Below are 21,641 nucleotides of genomic sequence, written 5' to 3' on the forward strand. Positions count from 1 at the left end.
GGACATCAAGTGAGCCCCATTTGCTGCATTGGATGTGCAAGAGACCTAACGCCAGTGGGGTATTTCTTACTTTTTTAAAAAATAGTTTATTTATTTATTTGGGCGGGGGGGGGTTGGCGTGAGCAAGGGAAGAGCAGAGAAAGGGAGAGAGAGAGAGAGAGAGAGAGAATCCCAAGCAGGCTCTGCACTGTTAGCACAGAGCCCGACGCAGGGCTAGAACCTAAGACCATGAAATCATGACCTGGGCCGAAGTCAGACCCCTAACTGACTGAGCGACCCAGGTGCCCCCCGTTTCTTACTTTTAATACAACGCAGCGCAGGAGAGACGGATCTGATTACCAGAACGAGGCAAGCTAAGTGGGCCTCCTTCCCCTGAACCCCCAACCCCAAGCTCCCAGCCTTTTTTGAGGGAAATGGCCGGACTAGCGCGGGTGGCTGGGGGAGGGGACTCCCGGCCCCACAGTTTGGTCCCCACAGCGAGGCCACTTGGGAAATGACCACCGCACGACTGTCCCCACACCAGGGCGCAAAGCCACCCGGCACCGGGGCCTGCCATTCATCTCCAGTGGCACGGCGGACCCTCACGGCCCTGGGCACGCCGCCCGCCAGGACGCTGTGGAATTCGTGGGAGCCAGCTTTCCCGATTAGCGCGAGAGGCTGGACAGACAAAAGGGCCAGCAGCCGGACCGTCTGCGACCACAGGACCTTCACGCAACCGTGGCTTCCCTCATCTTCCCTCGCTTTCAACCCAGGACCGATCAGGAAAACATAGACGTGCCCCAGACCCAGCCACAAAGGATGTCCCGCTCCTCATTAGCCCACAGCTCCCCCCCACTTCCCGCTCCGCCATAGGCTCTCCCGTCCCTGGGCAAACGCAGGGACGGTGGCCAGCGCCCCGCCGACGAGCCCTGAGTAAGCGGCCTGTGTCTTTCTTGGGCGTCTGTTCGTTCCCACAAGCGGACGGGGCGGCCAGGGAGCGAGGCCAACCTCCGACAGGACAGGGACTTACCTCCTGTGGTTCTGGGAATCCACTGGCCCCTTCTTCAGTCAAGAGAACTCGGCGGTGCGGGTCACGGTGTGGTCTCAGGCTGCCTTGGGAAAACTGGCAGGAGACTTTCTAAATAGTTCAGCTGCGGCCCCCGGCTTCAGGAGCCCAGCCTGGGCAATGGGGCTGTCTCGGGCCCTGTGTCTCTGAGAGACGGAGCTGGACCTGCCCGGGTAGGGGTGTCACAGTACCGTGAGGGGCTCTGGGCGCTCCCTCCGCCTGGGAAAGCATCCCCCAACTTGCAGAGGGGGGCGTTGGGTGCTTCTGAGGCAGGATGGCCGAGTGGGTAGGAGCCCAGCCGCGGAGGCAAATCGCCAGGGTTTCAACAACCTTGGCATCCAGCCTCTCGACACGTCAGTTCGAGACGCGGGATAATAAAAGCGCCCCCAACCTAGGGGAGTCGTGAGGGTGAAGAGAGACATTTGTAAGGCTTCGGGAACAGGCCTGGTGCAGGGAACCTTACCTGGTATCACCCGTCTCCACTCTTTCTTTTGCCGAACAGAACAGTAAACGCGCAGGTTCTCGTGGGATCTTTTCTCGCCCCGAAAGCGAAAACGAACTACAAAATCTCTAATTTCGAAGCAGCTCTTGGGCATCCTTGATACTATGTCGAGGCTTCTGGGCACATTCCTTAATTCTGTTCTTTTCTTTCCCGGTGGAACACCAAGTCCCGGGGGGAGGGCGGTGGTGGTGGGAATGCCAACGGGAACATTCTGGTTGCTGAAGAACCTGCTGACCGCACCAAGACGGGAGACTTCCGGGTCGTCTGCTCCTTCGTTAGGTCACCCGACTGGCCTGCCTCCCGCTGGGTTGGCGGGCCCGCCCTCCCTCCTCTTGAGCTCGGCGGGCGGTGAGGACTGGCGTCCTCGAGGCTGCCTTTTCGGTCGTCTTCTGCTCTTGCCCTGGTCCGTCTGCCGCTACCTTCCTCCAGACCCGCCCTGCTCTTCCCCTGCACCTGCCCCAAAGGTAGCGCGTGTCAACGGGGGCCTCGATTCTCAGCCTGTGCACCTGCTCCTTTGATCGTGAGAACGTCCCTATTGAAACGCAAATGTGTTCACTGATGGGGACGGCCCCGCCCAGCCTTCTCTGGTTGGTTTACATCATCACTTGTCATCCAGACCCCCCTGTTTAAAACTGCAATCCCCCCTCCCAAGGGGAAAACCCCAGCAGCTCAACCCCCCTTCCCTCCCGCGCCCCACTGTTCCCGCAAGAACACATCACCTTCCAACGAACTGCCGTTATGTACTCATTTGTCACGTTTATTTACTGCCTGTCTTCCCACATTAAATGTAGAGTTCTGTGAGCTGAAACAGTGCCGGGTAAGCGCTCGGCTTGGGGAAGATTTCGCTGGACTCCTCGGTTAATCACCCGGCATTTAGGGCCCATGCTCAGGAACAGGCGGAGACCTGACTGCTCTGGGCCCACACCGGGCACGGGGCTGAGAGCCAGCGTTCACAAACTCTGCTAACACCTTGCCCTTCCCAAGGCATCTAGGTGCACGGTCGTTTTTCTGACAGTTCAGCGTTATTGCATTTTACGAAATTGTTAGTCCTGTAACAGATTGGACTTTAAAAGCGAAATAAAACCAAAAAATAGGTCCTTTGCCACAGGTAGTTTGAGAAGCACCAGGCTGGCAAATGAAAGAGGCCTGAAGACCTGGGACAGAGGAAAAACACATTTTTTTTAAGTTTATTTATTTATTTTGAAAGAGAGAGGCAGAGACAGAGCATGAGCAGGGGAGAGGCAGAGAGAGAGAGAGAGAGAGAGAGAGAGAGAATCCCAAGGAGGCTCTGCACTGCCGTCACGGAGCCCAATTCCAGGTTCAAACTCACGAACTGTGAGATCACGACCTGAGCCAAATCACGAGTTGGGACGCTTAACCGGCTGAGCCACCCAGGCGCCCCAGGAAAAGTCCATTTCTAAGATACAAGTTTAAATCAAGGAAGATCCAGAGCGTGGGATGCCGTGTGCAGAGCTATGGGGGAGCGGGCAGCCAGGCAGGCAGGGGTGCTGAGGCCTGCAACCATCTGGCCCATCCTCCCACCCCCACCCCCACTCGCCTGGGGGACTGGGGGACGGTCACCATACTGTCCGGTGGGAAGGGCTCAGGGTGGCCACCCAGTCTGCCGGCCACACCATCCCGTGTCCTTTCCAGGCAGGACGTCTCTCCACCACCCCCACGGCTTCACGGTCATGGTTGGCCAAGCTAGAAATGGCACTCGCTGCTGCTTGCCCAGGGTCTTGAACTTGGGGGTTCAGAAAGAGCTGACACACCCTCTCCCAGGGGGGGTTAAATCATAACCCGGGGGGTTCAGGAGGCTCCAGAGGAAGAGAGCGGTGGACCAGGTGAACAGAGCAGGAGTGAAAATGGAGACAGTCCTGACAGCATTCTGGAATGTCCCAGGTATCCTGAGCCCCATCTGCCCCGGGGGCTCTGGGTCCTGTGCAAAAGAAATCCCAGTCCTTTAGGCTTAAAGAAGCATGGGTTGGGTTTTCTGTAGCCCTGAAGACAGGGCCGATCCAAACGCAACGACCCCATGCTCCAGAGTCAAGGCCACACCCTTCTATGGGGTTTGATGGTTTGGGCTCCTTTCCGGGTCCTGGCTCACTGCTGGCCAAGCCCTGAGGGACAGAGTCTCCTGAGCTGGCAAACTGAAAGGAGATGCGGTGGGTTCAAACGGAGCGTGTTGGGACTGGGTCCCGATTCCTGCTTGTCAACAAGTCAGCAGCAGCATGGTGAGGTCGCTGTTTTTGTGGCTCAGCTCTGAGGGGGGGTTGGCAAACTCGAGTTTCAAGGACTGGTCAGTATAAAGGGGCTCGTTCTGCAGGGGCAGAGCGCGCAGGGGTCAGCCTTCTGTGTCCTCGTGGTGCCCCTACAGTCCCCGAGTTACCCTTTCCGACGCTAACCTAGGTGCTGCTGGGAAGGTATTTTACGGATGGGATAAAAGTTCATCATCGGCTGGCTTTGCAGAAGGAGACGATGCTGGGCTATCTGGGGGGGGGGGCCTCGTCCAATCAGTTGAAAGTCTGAAGAGCAGAGCTGAGGTTTCCCTGCAGAAGGAAGGCTCCGCCCGTAGCTTTGGCAGCTTTGGCCAGCACCCTTCCTAACAGCCGTTCCTACAACCTCAGGCTGGCCTCGTCAGCCCCCTCGGTCACGTGAGCCTGCTCCTTGCGACAAATCTAGATGCACACACGCACACACAGACACGCACACAGACACGCACACACCACAGGCTCCTGGTTCTGTGCCTCCGGTCGAGCTCTGACTGGTACACAGTGCGTTAGGAACTTGGGCCAAGTTCAATACCAGAGCCCGGGAGCTCCCGCATTGTGGACAGTCCATAGCACCTGGCATCAAAGTCTCTCCCGGGCCCAGCAGAGCTGATGCCGGTGGCACAGTGGGACCGCCACGCGGGCCGCGGATCCCGCAGCATGGCATGAGGCCATCTCTCGACAAGCCGGTGAGAAGAGATGCTCAGACGCGAGCAAGTCAGACGGGAAACCCGGGACCTTTTCCTCTCAAGGTGAACCCCCGCTCCGACGTGGGAGAGAAGGTGCCGTAGACCCCAGCGCCCGCCTGGCACGGCAGGAGCGGTCACCCGAGCCCTCGCACCAGCCCCGCACAGGTCAGCTCAGTGCACCCTTGGGAGAGGCGCCCCGCCACTCCGTGCCTTGGTTTCCCTGTTTACAAAGTAAATTAACCGGGTGACCTCTAAGATCCCGCGACCTCTGGCATCGGTGGTTCGATCCACAAGGCAGCAAGTGTGGCATCGGGCACGGGGCACCGCGCTCACACGTGGGGAGCCCGATGCCTGCTCTGGAATCGCTGAACCTCCTTCGAGAAACCTGAATTTTAAGCGAGCTTGACGAGGCTTCAAGCCTCACCCAAGAGCACAGCTCTCGGCCGGGGCGTGAGGCCCCACAGCGTTTCTCTGCTTTTAGGGGTGCTGGTAGCGACCCAGTCTTGCTAGGGCCGGTATTGGGGTACTTTTCCAGGGCTCTGTCTTAGCGCATCTAACACGCTTGCCCTGGGTTTGTCTCTCCAATGTACAGGTGATAAGCGTTCACTCTGACCTGGGTATCCGGTACCTTCCCTCCATCTTTGCCAGGGAGAGCCTGGGAACCGTCTGCCCCATCAGAAGGCTCTCAAAGCTGCCGGTGGCCAGGAGGACACCTTTCAGATGGAAATCGGTGGCGTGCCTGGCTTGGGCAGCAGCTTTGGAAAAGCCAATGTGGGGTGCTTCCAGGACCCAGGACACCCCCTCCTTGTACTTGGTCTGTGTCCGAGGCTCTTGTCTTCACCCCCTTTTTCGTCAGCTTGAGAACCTGCTTCTGTCTCTCTCCAGCGACTTACGGAGACAGCCACCACCCTCGAGAGCTTGATAATTCAAGTTACGCCTTGGAACCTCCCAGCGGATGAAGCTGTCTGTTTGCTTCGAATGCGCTCAGACATTTGACATAAACCACACAATGCAGAAGGGCCTCCAACTTTCCAGACCTAAGGAATGAGGCTCCGGGAAGGGACACCAGCCCGGCCGCGTGCGCTCTCTGCAGGGAGCTGGCCGGGCCTTCGGGGGGTCAGTGATGAAAACCAAATGCCCCGGCGCCTCTTAGGAATGAAAACAAGATAAAAGTGGGCCTGGAGAGCGGGGTTTACAGACAGTGCTGGAATCTGTCTTGGGATCTGGAGACTTTTCCTGATGTGTGTTCACGTGTGTGAGTTGTTTGCAGGGGCGGGAGAGCACAGGCGTTGGTGGAACAGCGTGGGAGAAAATAGTGCAGACGCAAGACAGGCTGGGCCTTAAGAATAAATATAGGGGGGCGCCTGGGTGGTGCAGTCGGTTAAGCGTCCGACTTCAGCCAGGTCACGATCTCGCGGCCCATGAGTTCAAGCCCCGCGTCAGGCTCTGGGCTGATGACTCGGAGCCTGGAGCCTGCTTCCGGTTCTGTGTCTCCCTCTCTCTCTGCCCCTCCCCCATTCATGCTCTGTCTCTCTCTGTCCCAAAAATAAATAAACGTTGAAAAAAAAAAAAAGAATAAATATAGGTTCTTTTTTACCCAGAACGTGGTCGCGCTTTGAGCTAAGGGATCGGGGGGGACTTTGCAGGGACAGAAGTGTCATTTCTGCCATCGGGCTTTGTCTGGTCTTTCGTAAGGAGCCTGCGCCTTGAGGGTGGCTCCTGGGTGTCTCCCAAGCTCACCACTTCGTTGCGAAGGGATGTGATTATGGGAAAACTGAAGTAGGAGACACCTCCGTCTGTCCTTTCACAACCGGGGCGGCAGGGGGCCTGGGGACTCCAGAGCGGTAAGGACCACACGGCCACAACAGCTTGCACGAGGGATCGGACCCCCGCGTGGAGCCGTGACGGGAACCACAGCATCCAAACCACAATGAGACACGACTTCACAGAAGGACCAGAGTCAAGACAGATAATAACAGGCGTTCGCGAGGATGTGGAGAGACGAGCCCTCACGCGCTCTGGCGGGCACGTAGAATGGCGCGGTCACCGTGGGAAACAGCTTGGTGCTTCCTCAAAAAGCTAAACATAAAATTGCCCCATGACCCGGAAATCCCACTCCTGAACACGTGCCCGGGAGAACTGAAGACAGATACGGAAACACATAAACGCACGAGCACGTTCGCACAAGCATTCGTCACGACGGCCGAGAGGTGAAAACGACCCAACGCCCGTCCGTGACGTGCGGTGGGTGGGTCAACAATCTGTGCTCTAGCCGCACCACGGAACGGTGTTCGGCCAGAGAAAGGCACGGAACTCTGACACCTGCCATGACGCCAGCAGACCCTGCACACGTCGCTGAGACACAAAAGGCCTCAGATTTCTGGAATAGGTGAATCCATGGCGACAGAAAGCGGGGGGTTGCCAAAGGCTGGGGGAGGGCGCAACAGGGAGCCGCTGCTTAACGAGCCCGGGGTTGCCTTCCGGGTAACGAAAGCGTTCCGCAACCGGGGAGAGGCGCTGGCTGCACGCCAGGGTGAATCACTGATTGCCGCCGAATTCTCTAGAAACGAAAACGGTTCGCTTCCGTACCGCGGTCTCGTGGTCTCCTTGAAAAGGGATCTGGGAAGCGGGTGAGGGGCCCCTTACTGATTTTCCACCGCGGACTGGGACCACAAAGCAGCAATCGAGGGAGAAAGTTCTGGAAGTCTCCCCTGAGGCAGGATGAGCGGGATTAGCGAGGCCCGTGAGACCGCATTCTCGCCTCTGAAACATATGTTGCTGTGGCAGAGCTTCTGGCTCAGGTAGAGAGTACAGGTTAAGAAACGTGAGCGAGCCACAGACATTACACCTGCCCCCCGGGCCCAGCCTGCTCGGCAGTAGAGGGCATACCGATCCTGAGACCGTGACGACGTCAGCATACGGGCCGTTCCCACCTGGTACCGGGTTGGAGAGCGTCCCCCAAAGACGTCCACCCCGGAGCCTGTGAGTGAGACCTTATCGGAAATAGGGTCTCTGCAGACGTGGTCAGTAAAGATGAGATCCTCCTGGGTCAGGGTGGGCCCCAACCCAGAGACGGTCCTTCTAAGAGGACAGAGCAGAGGCACAGGGAGGAAGGCCGTGTGACACGGGGGCAGAGACGGAGAGGCAGCTGTCGGCCTGGGGACACCAAGATTCACCGCCAGGAGCTGGGAGAGATGGGGAGGACCCCGCCCCAGGGTCGGCCCCGAGACACCCTGATTTCAGACGTGCAAGAATTTTGTTGTTTCAAGCCGTCCATCCAGCGTGTGGTCCTCTGCTGATGGAAGTGTGGAGCCAACAGTCTCAACAGCCGGGCTTTTTTGAGGGAACAGGAGTCTTGCCCCGACCGCCGTAACCCTGGACGGCCGCTCCTTCTGTCTCACACATCCAGCCCCGATCCCGGGCAACCGGGTCGTAGGACGATTGCTCGGCGAGGACCAGAACAGGGGCAGGGGAAAGAAAAAAGGCTCTGAGGTGGGAAGCCGCCCAAGGACGTCCCGACCTTTCCCCCGAAGCTTTCAGAGCTCTGCCCCGGAGGAGACGCAGAGGCCGGTGGGAGGACAGAAATCGTGGGAAAGAAAACACATTCATGTTCCACGAGGAAGGTGGTCCTGGCAGTGACTCCAGACAGTGTGCTGCCTGCTTTTCCTCCCAGGGACGGTCAAGCGTGACAAGGGACAGCAAGGGAGACGGGGTGTGTGTGTGAAGAAGCCCGCCCACCATCAGCTATGACGTCATCTTGCCCGAAGTCTGGAGAAGCCCTGGGCTTCCGCAGAGGCGTCTCCTCCTCGCGGTCAGTTGAGAAGCAGAAGCTGCAGGCGCATCCGTGCGGGGAGTCCTGGGGACCCAGAGAGGCCGCAGGCGTTACTGGAGGACCCGCTATGTCACCCTGCCCCCCCACCCCGCCCAGTGGGCTGCCAGTGTCCCTCTTACAGGAACGGGAGGGTGCCGGGCAGCGTGCGTCCGTGGGGTCCCCAAACCCAAAGACCATCAGATGTGCCACGGCCAGTGTCACCGTGCGAAGCCAAAACCGGATGAGAAGCCCTCCCCCCACCCCCCCAAACCTGCAGCCAGCTACGGACACGGACGTCTCGGAGCGATACCCCAGCGGCCGGTTCCCAGGGCAGGTGCAGGGGCGCGTGCCGGGACAGAGGGCTGCCACGGCCTGTCCCCTGCGGCTGGCTGCCGGCGTTTGGAGGGGAGCCGGGGCCAGCTCCAGCCTGTGGCGCTCACACCGGCCGGGGCCGGGTGTTTACCGGAGAAAGACGAAGCTTTAAACCCGGCGATGCTAGCGAAAAATGCCCGGCAGAGCTGTTTACCGGGTGAAGCGGAGTTAAATTTAGTTTTCTCGTTGCCAAGCGGGGAAGGGCCTGTCAGAGGCGCGTCTGAGCAGGGACGGAAATAGAACCCCACGTCCGCACACAGCGGGTTGAAAACAGTCGATTCGCACCCACCCCGAGACAGAGAGAGGCACTTTGGTGTACAATTGGGCACAACCGAGCTGAGCGCCGGACCCGCACTACGGGAAGAAGAAAGGACAAGGGGTTAACAAAACGCACGAAGGTGTCAGATCTTCCCGCCCCCGGGGGGAAACCCGCTGCGGATCCGACGGGAGGAGAGCCGGTCTTTTGAAGAGGACGCAGGAGGCCGGCCAACAGTCTGGCAAGACGAACCCACGCGAGGAATGAGGGCGTATCTGCAATCGCAAATAGGAAGGTTAAAAGTTACAGACCTCCACGCACCATGTCAGGCCAGTAATTTGAAATTCTAGAACAACGGCCCTCAAGACACGGCCCCCTGACCGCACGGTGTTCACGTGGCGAAGGAGAGCACGCGGCGGGCAGGAAGCCCACGGTGGTCCACAAACACGCGGGTCCCACGCCCGGAGCTTCCACGCCCTCCAGAGGCACGGCGCTCCCTCGTTCCCGGTGACTTCCCACCCTGGTCCTTCTCTGTAACGCCTCCCTCCGTCACCCGTCCGACACCCCGTTCGTCGCCCTTGCGCGAAGCTGTTCTCGTCACGACACCTGACACCGGGAGGGCTCTGGCGGAGAGGAACGCGGGCGTGTCAGCCGTGCAGTGTGGCCCCCGCCCCGGCCCCCCGCACACGCCTGTCCCCACCCCAGGCATCAGATGTGCCTCTCAGCTCACTAACCTGACGTCGTACCGTTTCAGCTCACACGTCCTCGCACAAGACTCTCTTTTCTGACCAACACTGGCCAACGGGCGATGATTTTATGATCTGTAATTCAGAAAAAAATTCATTCTCCCGTGGATTCTTTTTTAAAAAAAAATTTTTTTTTTCAACGTTTATTTATTTTTGGGACAGAGAGAGACAGAGCATGAACGGGGGAGGGGCAGAGAGAGAGGGAGACACAGAATCGGAAGCAGGCTCCAGGCTCCGAGCCATCAGCCCAGAGCCCGACGCGGGGCTCGAACTCCCGGACCGCGAGATCGTGACCTGAGCTGAAGTCGGACGCTTAACCGACTGCGCCACCCAGGCGCCCCTCCCGTGGATTCTTAAAATTAGGTTCTTAATTAGAAAAAGGTCCATTCAAAACAGGTGCTGAGGGGCGCCTGGGTGGTTCAGTCGCTCGATCGTCCGGCTCTTGATCCGGGTCATGATCTCGCGGTTCATGGGTTTGAGCCCCGAGCTGGGCTCTGTGCTGGCAGCACAGAACCTGCTTGGGATTCTCTCTCTCTATCGTCTCTCTCTCTCTGCCCCTCCTCCACCCTCTCTCTCAAAAATAAAATAAACAAAAAACCCAGGAGCTGAACGTTGAGCAGGGAGGTGTGCGTGTGTGTGTGTTGGTGGATGGGGGGGAGGGGCAGCTCATAGAATAAAAAGGCGAGAGAACAATCCATCCACAACTGATCTGACTCCGCTATGCGCCAGCTGGAGTCCTTGGTTTCCAAACGTACCCGGATCCTCCCTTCTTCTGAGCCGACCGTCCTGTGTGCGAGAACTTTGGAGCCCCTACGACCATACGGTGAACGCTGGTCTAAAGTGAACGCTGGTCACTCGCGCAGGGCGCTCAGGCCGGAGAGGCCAGGAGCCCTGTGCGGGCAGCGGGCACCGGAACGCGCCCCGTGGACACGCAGACAGAGCTCTGCAGGCCCAGTGGGAACAGCACGCTCACTGCATCCTCCACCAAGGCCGTCTCCTGCTAGAACCCGCACAGACGAGACCAAAATCTGAATATCAAAACGTGGGGCTGAGCCCGGGCCCGGCCCGGGCCCTGGCCCCCTCCCACACCTGTCACTGGTTCCGGGGGAGCCACCCTCAAGGGACGCTGGCCGCACGTCGGAGCCCGGGAGAGCCTCGAACCGTCCAGCCCCTTGAGTGCGGCCGTATTCGGGCAGTTACAGGTGAGGGCGCTGTCCCCCAGGGCGGGAGGGCCGAGCTCTGTGTGTGGTTGTAAGGGTCAAGGGTCGAAGCTGGTGACGTCATGGTCCAGGGATGTGCGGGCCGAGGTCGGCCCCGACAAAAGGCAGGAAGGAGGCCAGGAGAAGCCCCCAGCGGGAGGGCACACGGCCCAACCGCCAGCACGGCCCAAGGAAAAAAGGTGAATTCACTCAGGTGAAGCCACTGGCAGGCACGGATGATTCTTTCTGGAAAGTTTAGGAACACATGAGCTTCCTGCTTCGTGGGCACATTCCAGGCCTAGCCGCCTAGCAGTCATCCCAGCCTCCAAGCACCAGTGCCCTGCAGCTCCAGGCCACCACCCTCATTCCAGGAGGGGCAGCCTGGAGGGGAGTCCAGGCCCTGGTCGAGGCCCTGTGCACCTGGAGAGGGCATAGAAGCTCCCCACCCTTTCCCCACACCACACCTTCCTTCCTGTCTCTCCATCTGGCCGTTGACCTGCATCCCTTATCATACCCTTTAATAAACCGGTAAAGCTCAGCGTTTCCCTGAGTTCTGTGAGCTGCTCTAGCAAATTAATCGGACCTAACGAGGGGGTCGTCGGAACCCCCAATCTGCAGCCCATCTGCAGGCTGTCAGCTGCCCTGGGGACTGGCATCTGATGTGGGGGCTGGGGAATAGTCTTGTAGGACCAGACCCTTAGCCTTTGGAATCTGATGCTATCTTCGGGTAGACAGTGTCAGAATCGGGTTGAATTAAGTTGAATTCTTGCACACCGGCAAGTACTAGATCCAGGAACATTCAAAGATCAGGGCGCTCTTAAACGAGGAACCCCTTCACGAAAGATCTGAGAATAGAAAAACTCGAGAGAAACTCCGTAGAAAGTTATTTAAGAAGAAAATAGAAAATCTGACACAAAGCATTTCTGCTGATGGAAATTCTCTCTCCCACATCACCCACGAGGCAGGAGAAAGCTGTAATTTAGCCCTCCAGACTGAATACGTATCCTCAAACACACACTCGGAGATATACGAAAAAGAAAGACCTGCAATCAGAAACCTAAGGCCGAAGCACGGAAAAAACAGATGAAATGTAGAAAAATATCTAAAAATTGGAGGTGGGTAAGGTGTACGGGAATTCTCCGTTCTACGCTTGCAACTTTTCTACGAGTTTGAAAATACCTGAAAATAAAAAGTTGCAAGAGGGCTGAGGATATTCTCATGGATGTCTCCGTGCGCTGGCCGGGAAACCGCCCCGCCGACCCGTGATGGGGCGTCACAGCCCCCACGCTGCAGAGGGCAGTCAGGCGGCCCCACGGAAGACGGGTCATTGGAGGGCCCGGCGCAGGGCGACCGCGGGAACGGGAGCCTCGAACGTGGTCTCTGGGGAGGTGGGGAAGGCCAAGGCTAGAATCACAGTCCACGGCCTCAGGGCTTGGCCACTCCGGAGAAGAGTCTGGTCCAGCAGCGACCAGAGAAATGGCTCCAGATCCCATCCGTGCCGTGGGCTGGCCGGAGGCCTTCCATAGCAGAGTGACTTCCACGTGGTATTTACACAGTACACGGCCGGTGGTTATGAGAACGGTGATGGTGTTAGCGTGGAAGGTGGCGTTCACAGTTCCCCTGCACCCAGAGAGCAAGCCGCAGCCTTCAGTTTGTTCACAGCGTGTGCAGAGTTGATGCATTTGCACCCGGATCCGCCGGGTGTTTAAGGGAGAATTTGCAGCTGCCGAGAGGAAGAGTAGGGGGGAGAGTTCCGCGAGCAGGGAGCGCGCGCTCAGGTGGCAGGAGAGGGGCCAAGGATAAGGAGAGAGGGGTGGGGCCCCCCGAAACAGGCTCCTTTCCTCTTTCCTCTGCTGCTTCTCCCCCCTACAACTTCGGAGCACCTCCAGCCTCACAAGTTTGGCCCACCTTACGAGTCGGAGCACCTACCCCGAGACGTTCTGAACGCATCTGAATCACATTCCGTTGGCTTGCAGAAAACGGGTTCTGACAGAATACTCCCACGATCCTGTCGGGCATAAAGCAGCCTGTGGCTTCTTGTCGTGCATTTATTCATTCAACGGACCTGTCCCGAGGGCCCTCCCTGTGCCAGGTGCCGTCTAGGAGCTGGGAACCCGGAGAGGGCCTGAACAGACAGAGTCCCCGTTGTCACAGAGCCGCCAATCTGGTGTGATGGCTCAAATGACCATATCACCATGTCCCTCAAGAGTGCAGACGCAAAAAGATCCTTAACAAAATATTAACAAACTGAATCCAGTAAAATATATATATTCTTACGTTTCTTTATTATTTATTTTGAGAGAAGGAGAGTGAGCGAGCAGGGGAGGGGTGGAGAGAGAGAGGCAGACAGAATCCCAAGCAGGCTCTGTACTGTCAGTGCAGAGCCTGATGCAGGGCTTGAACTCACGAACCATAATCATGACCTGAGCCAAAGTCGGACGCTTAACCGACTGAGCCTCAGACACCCCATCCTGTAACATATTTTTAAAAACTCATGAGGGGGGCGCCTGGGTGGCTCAGTCAGTTGAGTGTCTGACTCTTGATCTCGGCTCAGGTCATGATCTCACAGCTCGTGGGTTCGAGCCCTGCATCGGGCTCTGTGCTGATGGCTCAGAGCCTGGAGCCTGCTTGGGATTCTGTGTCTCCCTCTCTCTCTCTGCCCCTCTCCTGCTCATGCTCTGTCTCTCAAAAAACAAATAAATGTTAAATAAATTTTTTTTTTAATTTAAAAATTAACTCAAAATGGGTCAGACCTAAATGTAAGAGGTGAACCTTCTCCGGCTTGGAGAGACCAAGCCATGACCAGAAGCTTAGAACTTTCGGCCCAGCCCCCATCCTCCAGGGAGAGTAGAGGGGGGCTGGAAATGGATAAGTGATCGATCAAGCCCAAGTAAGGAAGCCTCCATAAAATCCCAAAGTATGGGGTTCAGGGAGCTTCCGCGTTAGTGACCGCATCCATGTGTACTGAGAGGGTGACTCACCCCACCTTCCTGGGGACAGTGCTTGCATTCGAGATGCCCCCCTGGAACGCGCCCTGTGAATCTCTTCCCCTGGCTGTTCCTCTACGGCCTTTATCACATCTTTTAATAAATTGGTAAATATAATGGTTTTCCTGAGTTCTGTGAGCCCCTCTAGCAGATTAATCAAACCCGAGAAGGGGAATCATGGGAGACTGCAGCTTACCACCAAGTCTGACCGAGGCTGTGGGTTCCCTGGGGACCCCCTGCTTGGGGGGGGGGAATCTCCGGGGACCGAGCCCTTCACCTGTGAGGCCGGCCGCTACCTCTAGGTGGACAGTGCCCGAACGCAGCAAAACTGTGGCACACCCACCCGGTATCACTCCGGATTGTTTTTTTTTTTGGGGGGGGGGATCCAGAAACGTCAGAAGCAAAGTGTCCCATGTGAAGGTAAAGGAGAGACACACACACACACAGGAGGTGGAAAACTGACTTTTCCTCACACACCTGTCTAAAGAACATTCTTCTGTCTACGGACATTTCCAGACCCAGCCCTTGGATCCCAAGTTGAAGGTGAAGTCATAAGCGCTGGGAAGTTTAAACACAACACACGTCCCAACAAACACCTACACCTGCACGTAGGCACGCCCTCGTCTGCACAGCACCTGCACTTACCTCTGAACGTGCACAGGCTGCTCGTTTGCGGTCTGGGCTCTGCTCCCTGGAAACCTGACTGTCCGCCTCCGAGGAATGTCCAGTGACTTGTATTAACTCCTTGCTTGTTTCTGTTTCTTTTTAATTTTTTTACATTTATTTATTTATTTTATTTTTTTTTTTGAGAGACAGAGACAGAGCACAATTTGGGGAGGGCACAGAGAGGGAGACGCAGAATGCAAAGCAGGCTCCGGGCTCCGAGCTGTCAGCCCAGAGCCCGACGCGGGGCTCGAACTCACAAACTGTGAGATCGTGACCCGAGCTGAAGCCGGACACCTAACCGCCTGAGCCACCCAGGCGCCCCTGCTTGTCTCCATTTCAACCCGGGGTCAACGTAAAGTCACCTAGTCTCCTCGGCACACCCCCTGTCCCCGACCTTGGGTTTCAATAGGCTCTCCAGACTCTGGGTCCACGGCGCACCTGACGTTGGGTGAGGTGCCCCCTCGAGTCTGCACTGGTGCCCCGTGGGGCCAGCACGTGTTAAGGACTCCCTGATGCAGCCCACGCTTCCCTGCGGTCTCTAAGGGAGGGTGCCACCCGCACCCAGAAGGTGTCATGCCAAGCTCACAAACTTGGCGTCCGAGTCCCGGGGGTGTCGCGCTACTTTGCGGTGTTACCGGCCATCCGGGCGTTAGCAGAGTTGGCTGACGCGGTCAGTAGCGTCACACAATTGCCTGGGGAAGGTGAATGCCGTCTCGGGTGCCTAAAGAAGCTATGGTTCCAGCTCTCCGCCTACACGCTTGGCGAGAGTCATTTTGGCAGATGCCCCCCTCTCGGGGTCGCTTCTGACGTCTCCTCTGCCGACTGCACTGGTCCGGGTTCTCCAGACACACGGGAGAGCTTGCTCCCCCCCCCCCCCACACCCTCCGTCCCCCCGGGCCGTCCTGAGAGGACACAGCGAGAAGGCAGGAGGGCCTCCCCAGGAACTGCACTGGCCGGCACCTTGATCTTGGACTTCCCCGCCCTCAGAACTGCGAGGAGTACATTTCCGCGGGCTAAGCCGCCCCCCCGTCTGTGGTGCTCGTGTTGCCGTGGGGCGAGCAGACTGAGGTCCCTCAGGGAACAGACACGGAGCGAACAGGCGAACCGTGTGTGGACTGAAATGCAGCTTCCCGGGTTCCCGTTACGTGGGGGCCCCACCGAGCTATGGAAAGCGTGGGCAGGCTTAGACCAGGCTTAGACGAAGGCTACTCCGTCTGGAGCCCGCGGAGGGGCTCAGGAGGGGGGACTCTGCCGATCTGCACTTAGGGCTTTCTGGGCAGTGTCCCGTGGAGACGGTCCGTAGCTCACGTTGGCTTCACAGAGGGGCCTGGGGCCCACAATTAATTAGAACCACTTCCATGGGGACTCCTGGGTGAGGCGGGCACACAAGCTCTTGCCAGACGGTGCGTCCCCACACGTCCCGAGAAGACAGTCTCATAACGGAGAGGTTACGACCAGGAGGGCTGGTTTGTCAAGGTCAGAGCTCCGGTGAGGGAGTAGCATCTCTACCTCCCTCAGAAAACAAAAGGAGACCCCGCTGATCCCTAGGAGATAAGGGGATTAGCAAGTCTTCAAACAGGTGCCCTGGGAGCCCCAGGGACAGACTAGCTCAAGCACGGAAGAGAAAGGATGAGGTCAGGTGCCGTGTGGCTCTGGGGGAGCCGGTGGCACCCCCCCCCCCGGTGGCACCGCACACCCAAATGTGTCTCGTGATGCCGTTAGGTCCGCGTGTCTGAAGAAAGAAGGGCTTCATCTCTACGGCCCCGTCTACGCGGGGCGGTCTCTGTCAGGGAGACACCTGCCTTGGTTGCGAACAGCCCGTTCCTGCTGACGGCTGGCGAGCCGGGCTGAGGCGCGCGGGTTCTGGGGACGCGTCCCACTTAACCTGCCGAGCGCACAGGCAGCCAGCCCCTTTGGCGAGGCGGAGACCCAAGCCGCATGGGGGTGCCCCGTGTTCGAAGCTGGGGTCCGCCCTGCCAGCGGCAGGCACCCAGGAGCAGCCCCAGGGCAGCTAGGACGGGGAGGGGCAGAGAGAGAGAGAGAGAGAGAGAGAGAGAGAGAGAGAGTGAGAGAGAATCCCAAGCGGGCTCTGCACGGTTAGCACGGAGCCCGATGTGGGGCTCGATCTCAGGACAAGACCGTGACCTGGGATGAAATCAAGAGTCAACCAACTGAGCCACCCGGGCGCCCCCCTAAATTTCTGTTTTTTTAAAAAAAAAAAAGATGGAGATTATAAATTCAGATTGATGTTACGGTAAGAACAGAATAGGACAAAGGGTCAAAACGTGGCTGCTGGGGGCCAGCGGGGAGGGAGGGACGGACGGGGGGAGCAGGAAGCACGTCCAGGGCAGCGGACGTCTTCTGTACGATGCTGTAATGATGGCTACAGCTCATCATGTCTGTCCAAAGCCACAGAGGGAGCCCGAGTGCACACTGTGGGCTCTGCGGGATGCTGATGTGGCAGTGGAGGCCTGTCAGCTGTGACGCACGGACCCCCTGGCAGGATGCGGATGGGGGGGAGGGCAGCTGTGCCGATGCGGGGGCAGGAGGCCAACGGGAAATCTCTGTACCGCCCCCTCAGTATCACTGCAATCCTGAAACTGCTCTAAAAAATACCGTCTATTGATAAAAATAAAAGTGAGAACAGGGTAAGTGAAAAAAGCAGGACCGGGTCGCATGACGGACTGCGCCCCTGACCCTGAGCTTCCTGGCAACCCAAGCAAAGAGCAAAACAGACCCCGCGTCCACTCTGCTCAGGCCCTCCTCCCCCGAACCCCACCGGGCAGAGGCAGGCACCGCAAAGCCCCCTGCGTTCATGGGGTCTGGGCGGCTTTTCAGGGAGGCTGGCCCAACACCCGGCCCCGCTGGGCTCAGCCAAGCGGCCGTGGGGGGCTGGGGGCCGGAATCGGGACGTTCTCGCTACCCCGGCAGAGTGTCGGGTCACGCCTCGCGCTCTCTGGCCCTCGGTCAGGCCAGGGCCCTTGGTGACGAAGGCCTGAAGAGTGGTGGCCCCCAAGCCGGCCGGGGGTGGAGCAGCCCCGTCCAGAAGGGCCTCTGGCTCAGATCCTGAAGCTCCTTGTGTGCAGGACCAAGTGGTTCCTGCTTCCCTGTGGTGTTTACGAGCACGGAGTGAGGAAGGCTCTGGGGGACCCTGCCTGGGCTGAGCCAAACCACCGTACAATTTAAATGCAGCGTGGTTATGTAAAACTCAGCGAGCTGTGGGTGCCTGGGTGGCTCAGTCGGTTGAGCGTCCGACTCTTGCTTTCGGCTCAGGTCACGATCCCACGGTTCGTGGGTTCGAGCCTGCGTTGGGCTGTGCGCGGACAGCACGGAGCCTGCTGGGGATTCTCTGTCTCCCCGCCCACCTCTCTAAATAAATAAACTTAAAAAAAAAAACCAACCCAAGACTCAGCCAGCCATACAACAAAGAGCGTTCCTTCCCCAACAGAAGAGAGTCAGCGTAGTGCAGGTGGCGATGGGGAGTCCAGGGACGTGGCAGGGACGTGGGGTGGGGTGGCTGGGCCGGGGTCTCCGGGAGGAGGAGGACATCCCGGGAACAGACGGGGGAAGGGCTCCCGCGCAGAAGGGAGGGCGCCGGCAGGGGCGGCCAGGCGGGAGACAGCTGGTCCAGGAGAAACACTGCAGGCGCCCAGCGAGGAAGGGGAGGGAGGGCTGGGCTGTGAGCAAGAGGTCTGGGATCGACGGAAAAGGGCGGCGCCGGCCCCAAGCGCGCAAAGGAACGCTGGTCTCTCCGAGACGCCCCTTGCAGAGGGACCGCGGCGCACGGGTTTAGGAGACGCTGCCTGCTCCAGACGCCCGCAGAGATCGAGAAGGCCTGGAGGCGAAGCGCCCCAAACCCGCGAGAAGCAAGGACGGGGACGGGGACGGGGACGGGGACGGGGACGCGCTGCTGTTTCAGGGAAAGCACCGCCAGTGAGGGGCAGGCCCGGGCCCGCCCGTGTTCTGGGCGGTTCCGGCTCCCCGCGACTCTTCCCCGCTGCCGCGTGGGCACGGCTGCAAACTGAAACACGCGACGTATGTTCCGCCAGCCGAAGGCGCATTTCTCGACCTTAGCTCGACGTTGGAGGTTGGTCCCTTGTTTCTCTGAGACAAAAGGGGGCAAGCGGTGAGCGGTCTCCTGCAGAGCACAAGACAGCGCCTGGCCCGACTTCCCACGCGCGTTACTGCCGGACCGCGGACAGACGGACGGACGGACGGCCGCGCGACCGAGGTCACTCGGCCCCCGCCTGGGCGCGCCCGCCGGCCACGGCCCTCCTGCTCACGGTCACCAGGGAACAAAGGAGGCCGCACACGACACAGCTGCTTTGGGCAGACGTGGAGTTTATTCGCTGCGGTTCCTTGGTGCTCGTTTCCAATGCCAAAAAAAAACAAAACAGAACAAAACAAAGAAACAAAAATACAAACGCAAGACAACTGGGATAATAATTATAAGTTTTTTGAAACCCTGTCGACAACTTTCAGTCGTTTCTTTATATTTTATGTTTTGACAAAACTTTTCTTTTTTTTTAAACAAATACAAAATAATCTAAAAGGAGAAAAACTATACACGGATTATGTACACCTCTGATAAATAGACGAATACTGACGCAGGGGCCTCTCTGCTATCTGCCAGAACCGGGGCACGGGACCCGGCCGGCCGCGGGCATCCAGCCCAGACCCCCTTCCGCCGCCCTCACGAGCCCCGGTAGGACCTGTATGAAGTGGGGGGCCCCAGAGGGTACCCCGCTCAGCACCCCCTTCGTGCCCTTTTACGGAAGCGATTTCCACCGGACGGTGCCGGCGGAGCAGGGGTGGCGCGGCCCGAGGAGACCGCCAGCTCCTCTTCCGTGAGGCAGCGCGTGCACCGCCTGGTCCCCGGCCGTTTGGGGGCGCCGGGATGGCCCGGGCCAGGCGCCATCCAGCCCGGACGAGCGGCAGGAGCGGCCCCGAGAGTCCCTGAGAGAACAGCAGGACGACTGCCTTTCGTGGCTCCCTTCACACCGTTACGTTAGGAGGGGCGAGGCCAGCTCCAGTTGAGGCCGGCCTCGTCACCCCTCGCCCCACCTGCCTCTCGGGGGGCCCCCCCCCCAATATGCGCCCAGGGCGGGGCCGGCTTTGAGGCAGAGGAGCCGAAGACCTAAGGTGATCAGGGAAGACCCCCGTCCTCTAAAACGAGGAGGAAGGTCTGGGGGACGGGGAGCCACCAAGTCAGAAGCAGATCAGCCGGAACCTCGCTGGGGTCACCGTCCTCACAGTTTTGGTTACTGGCTATTTAGCTCAAGGAAAAGGCTGACCTTGCATCTTAAAGCCCAACAAGAAGGATTTGGAAAGAGAGAAGATGAGCGGCCGGGACCCTCTCCTCCCCTCGGCGGCCCCGGCACTTGGAAGGGAGACGCGGGCCGCCGCAGGCCGCGGGGCACGGAGTCCCGGCCGGGTCGGAGCCCCCGCGGCACCCGCCAGCTGCCCGGGGACCTGCCGCCCCGGAGAGGCCACCACGCCGGGCAGAACGCCGTGCAAAGGCGCTACTTTAACTTTTTCTTTCTTTCAAAACACAAAAATATATCTTTATAGTACGTGGCTTGTCTTCCGTTCCACTTTTTTCTCAGCGTATACTAATATATCGGCACGTGTATTTTCGGTGCAGGGTTGAAGGCTTCTTCACAGGGAGATAACCGAGAGGTAACCAGTTGGCTTCGAGCTCCGCTGCCAGACCTGCCGAGCGAGAGACCTGAAGGGGGCGGGTTTGCCGACGGGCTGGGCTCTGTTCTTTCCGGAGAGAAAGGCTCAAGACCCCCCCGCCGCTCGGGCATCCCCGCCCTCCCCGCCGGTGCCACCGCCTACCCTCTCCCACTTAAAAAACAGACAGCGAGAGCTGAAGCCAGTGTCTAGGAATCCGGGGTGACTCCCAGCAGGTGACGCCCCTGCTCGGCAGCCCGGCCCCGCCCGTGGGGGGGACGGGAGACAGAGCCCAGGGCCTCGCACGCCTCGCACGCCTCGCACGCCGGGGGCCGCTCGCTGCGCAGGCTCAGTGTCTTTTCGTGGAGGAGACCTTCTTCTTCCGCGCCGCCAGCATCTCATAGAAAGGGTCCCTGCTGATGGCTGCTCTGGACACAGAGAGGGGACAAAAGAGACAAGACTGAGAACAGGCCCGGAGACGAGCCCAGGCTGGGGCTCCCGCAGTAGCACGGGTGCCCCCTGCCCCGCTCGACGGCCACCGCAAAGGCCAAGGCAGTGGGGCCAACCTCCACGGGGTCCACACGACGACCGAAGGGACACGAGCTTCGAGAGAGACGCACGGTGCGTGTGACGAGACGATTCCGGAGCGTTTCCTGCCTGTTTCTACCTGGACTTACGGGCAGCACGGAACCGCGTTCCAGCCCAGAAGGACAAGTGTGGCACCGGAGCTCCACGAAGACCGCGGGCGCCACACTACCCGACCCGTCCACGGCAGGCGGTCTGTCCCGGGCCCACCGACTCGACAGCCGCGCAACTGGGCCGTCCACACCCTCGCTGGGCCCTCGGGGAGCGGCCGGCCAGGCCTGCTCCGCTCTGTGTGCACAGCCCGGTGAGGAGGGAGCCTGTGTCCCGGCCCTGCCCCGGAGACACGGCGCAGGATGGTGACGGCAGGGCCGGCCCCGTGTCACCGTCACTCCCGGCTCGCAAGCAGGTTGCGGCGCGGGCGTCCTGAAGCCTTCCGCGAGCGGACTACTTTCCACACGAGCTCGCAAGCCCCGCTGACCAGGGTGGATGACCGCTCGGCCAACTGACTGCGACCTGTTCAACCGAGGTCACGTGTCCCTGAGGAGTGTCTCCACGGCTCCTCGGGGCAGCGAGAACCGACAGTCCCCGGCACGTGTCCCGAGGGCACTTGCCACGAAGGCATCAGTTAAAGTGTCGGGAGCCACGGCGCCGAGGCTGAGGGCCGCACGGCCGCCAGGAGCGCGGCTTCTGGAGTCACGGGCTCAGTCTGAGCACCAGCACCACCCCTGTGGCTCTGGACACTGGGATGGGCCTTGCTGTGTGCCTCAGTGGCCTCATCTGGAAAACGGGATGCCTCTACTCCCCAGGCTGCGGTGAAGGGTAGGGAGACGGCGCCCA

The 21,641-nt window shown here is 59.3% G+C and overlaps 1 protein-coding gene across 3 annotated transcripts in view; it reads right to left on the bottom strand.

The window, feature by feature from the left end:
• Window positions 1-18,864: 18,864 nt before the first annotated feature.
• Window positions 18,865-21,641, bottom strand: part of CYTH1 (cytohesin 1) — an 80,493-nt gene continuing 77,716 nt past the window's right edge. For all 3 annotated transcript variants that reach the window (XM_043585708.1, XM_043585707.1, XM_043585710.1), the window contains exon 13: window positions 18,865-20,647. In XM_043585708.1, coding sequence (XP_043441643.1) covers window positions 20,569-20,647 — 79 coding nt within the window. In that variant the 3' untranslated portion in view covers window positions 18,865-20,568. The remainder of the gene's footprint in view (window positions 20,648-21,641) is intronic.

Source organism: Prionailurus bengalensis, chromosome E1, assembly GCF_016509475.1.
Source record: "Prionailurus bengalensis isolate Pbe53 chromosome E1, Fcat_Pben_1.1_paternal_pri, whole genome shotgun sequence".
NCBI classification, from domain to species: Eukaryota; Metazoa; Chordata; class Mammalia; order Carnivora; family Felidae; genus Prionailurus; species Prionailurus bengalensis.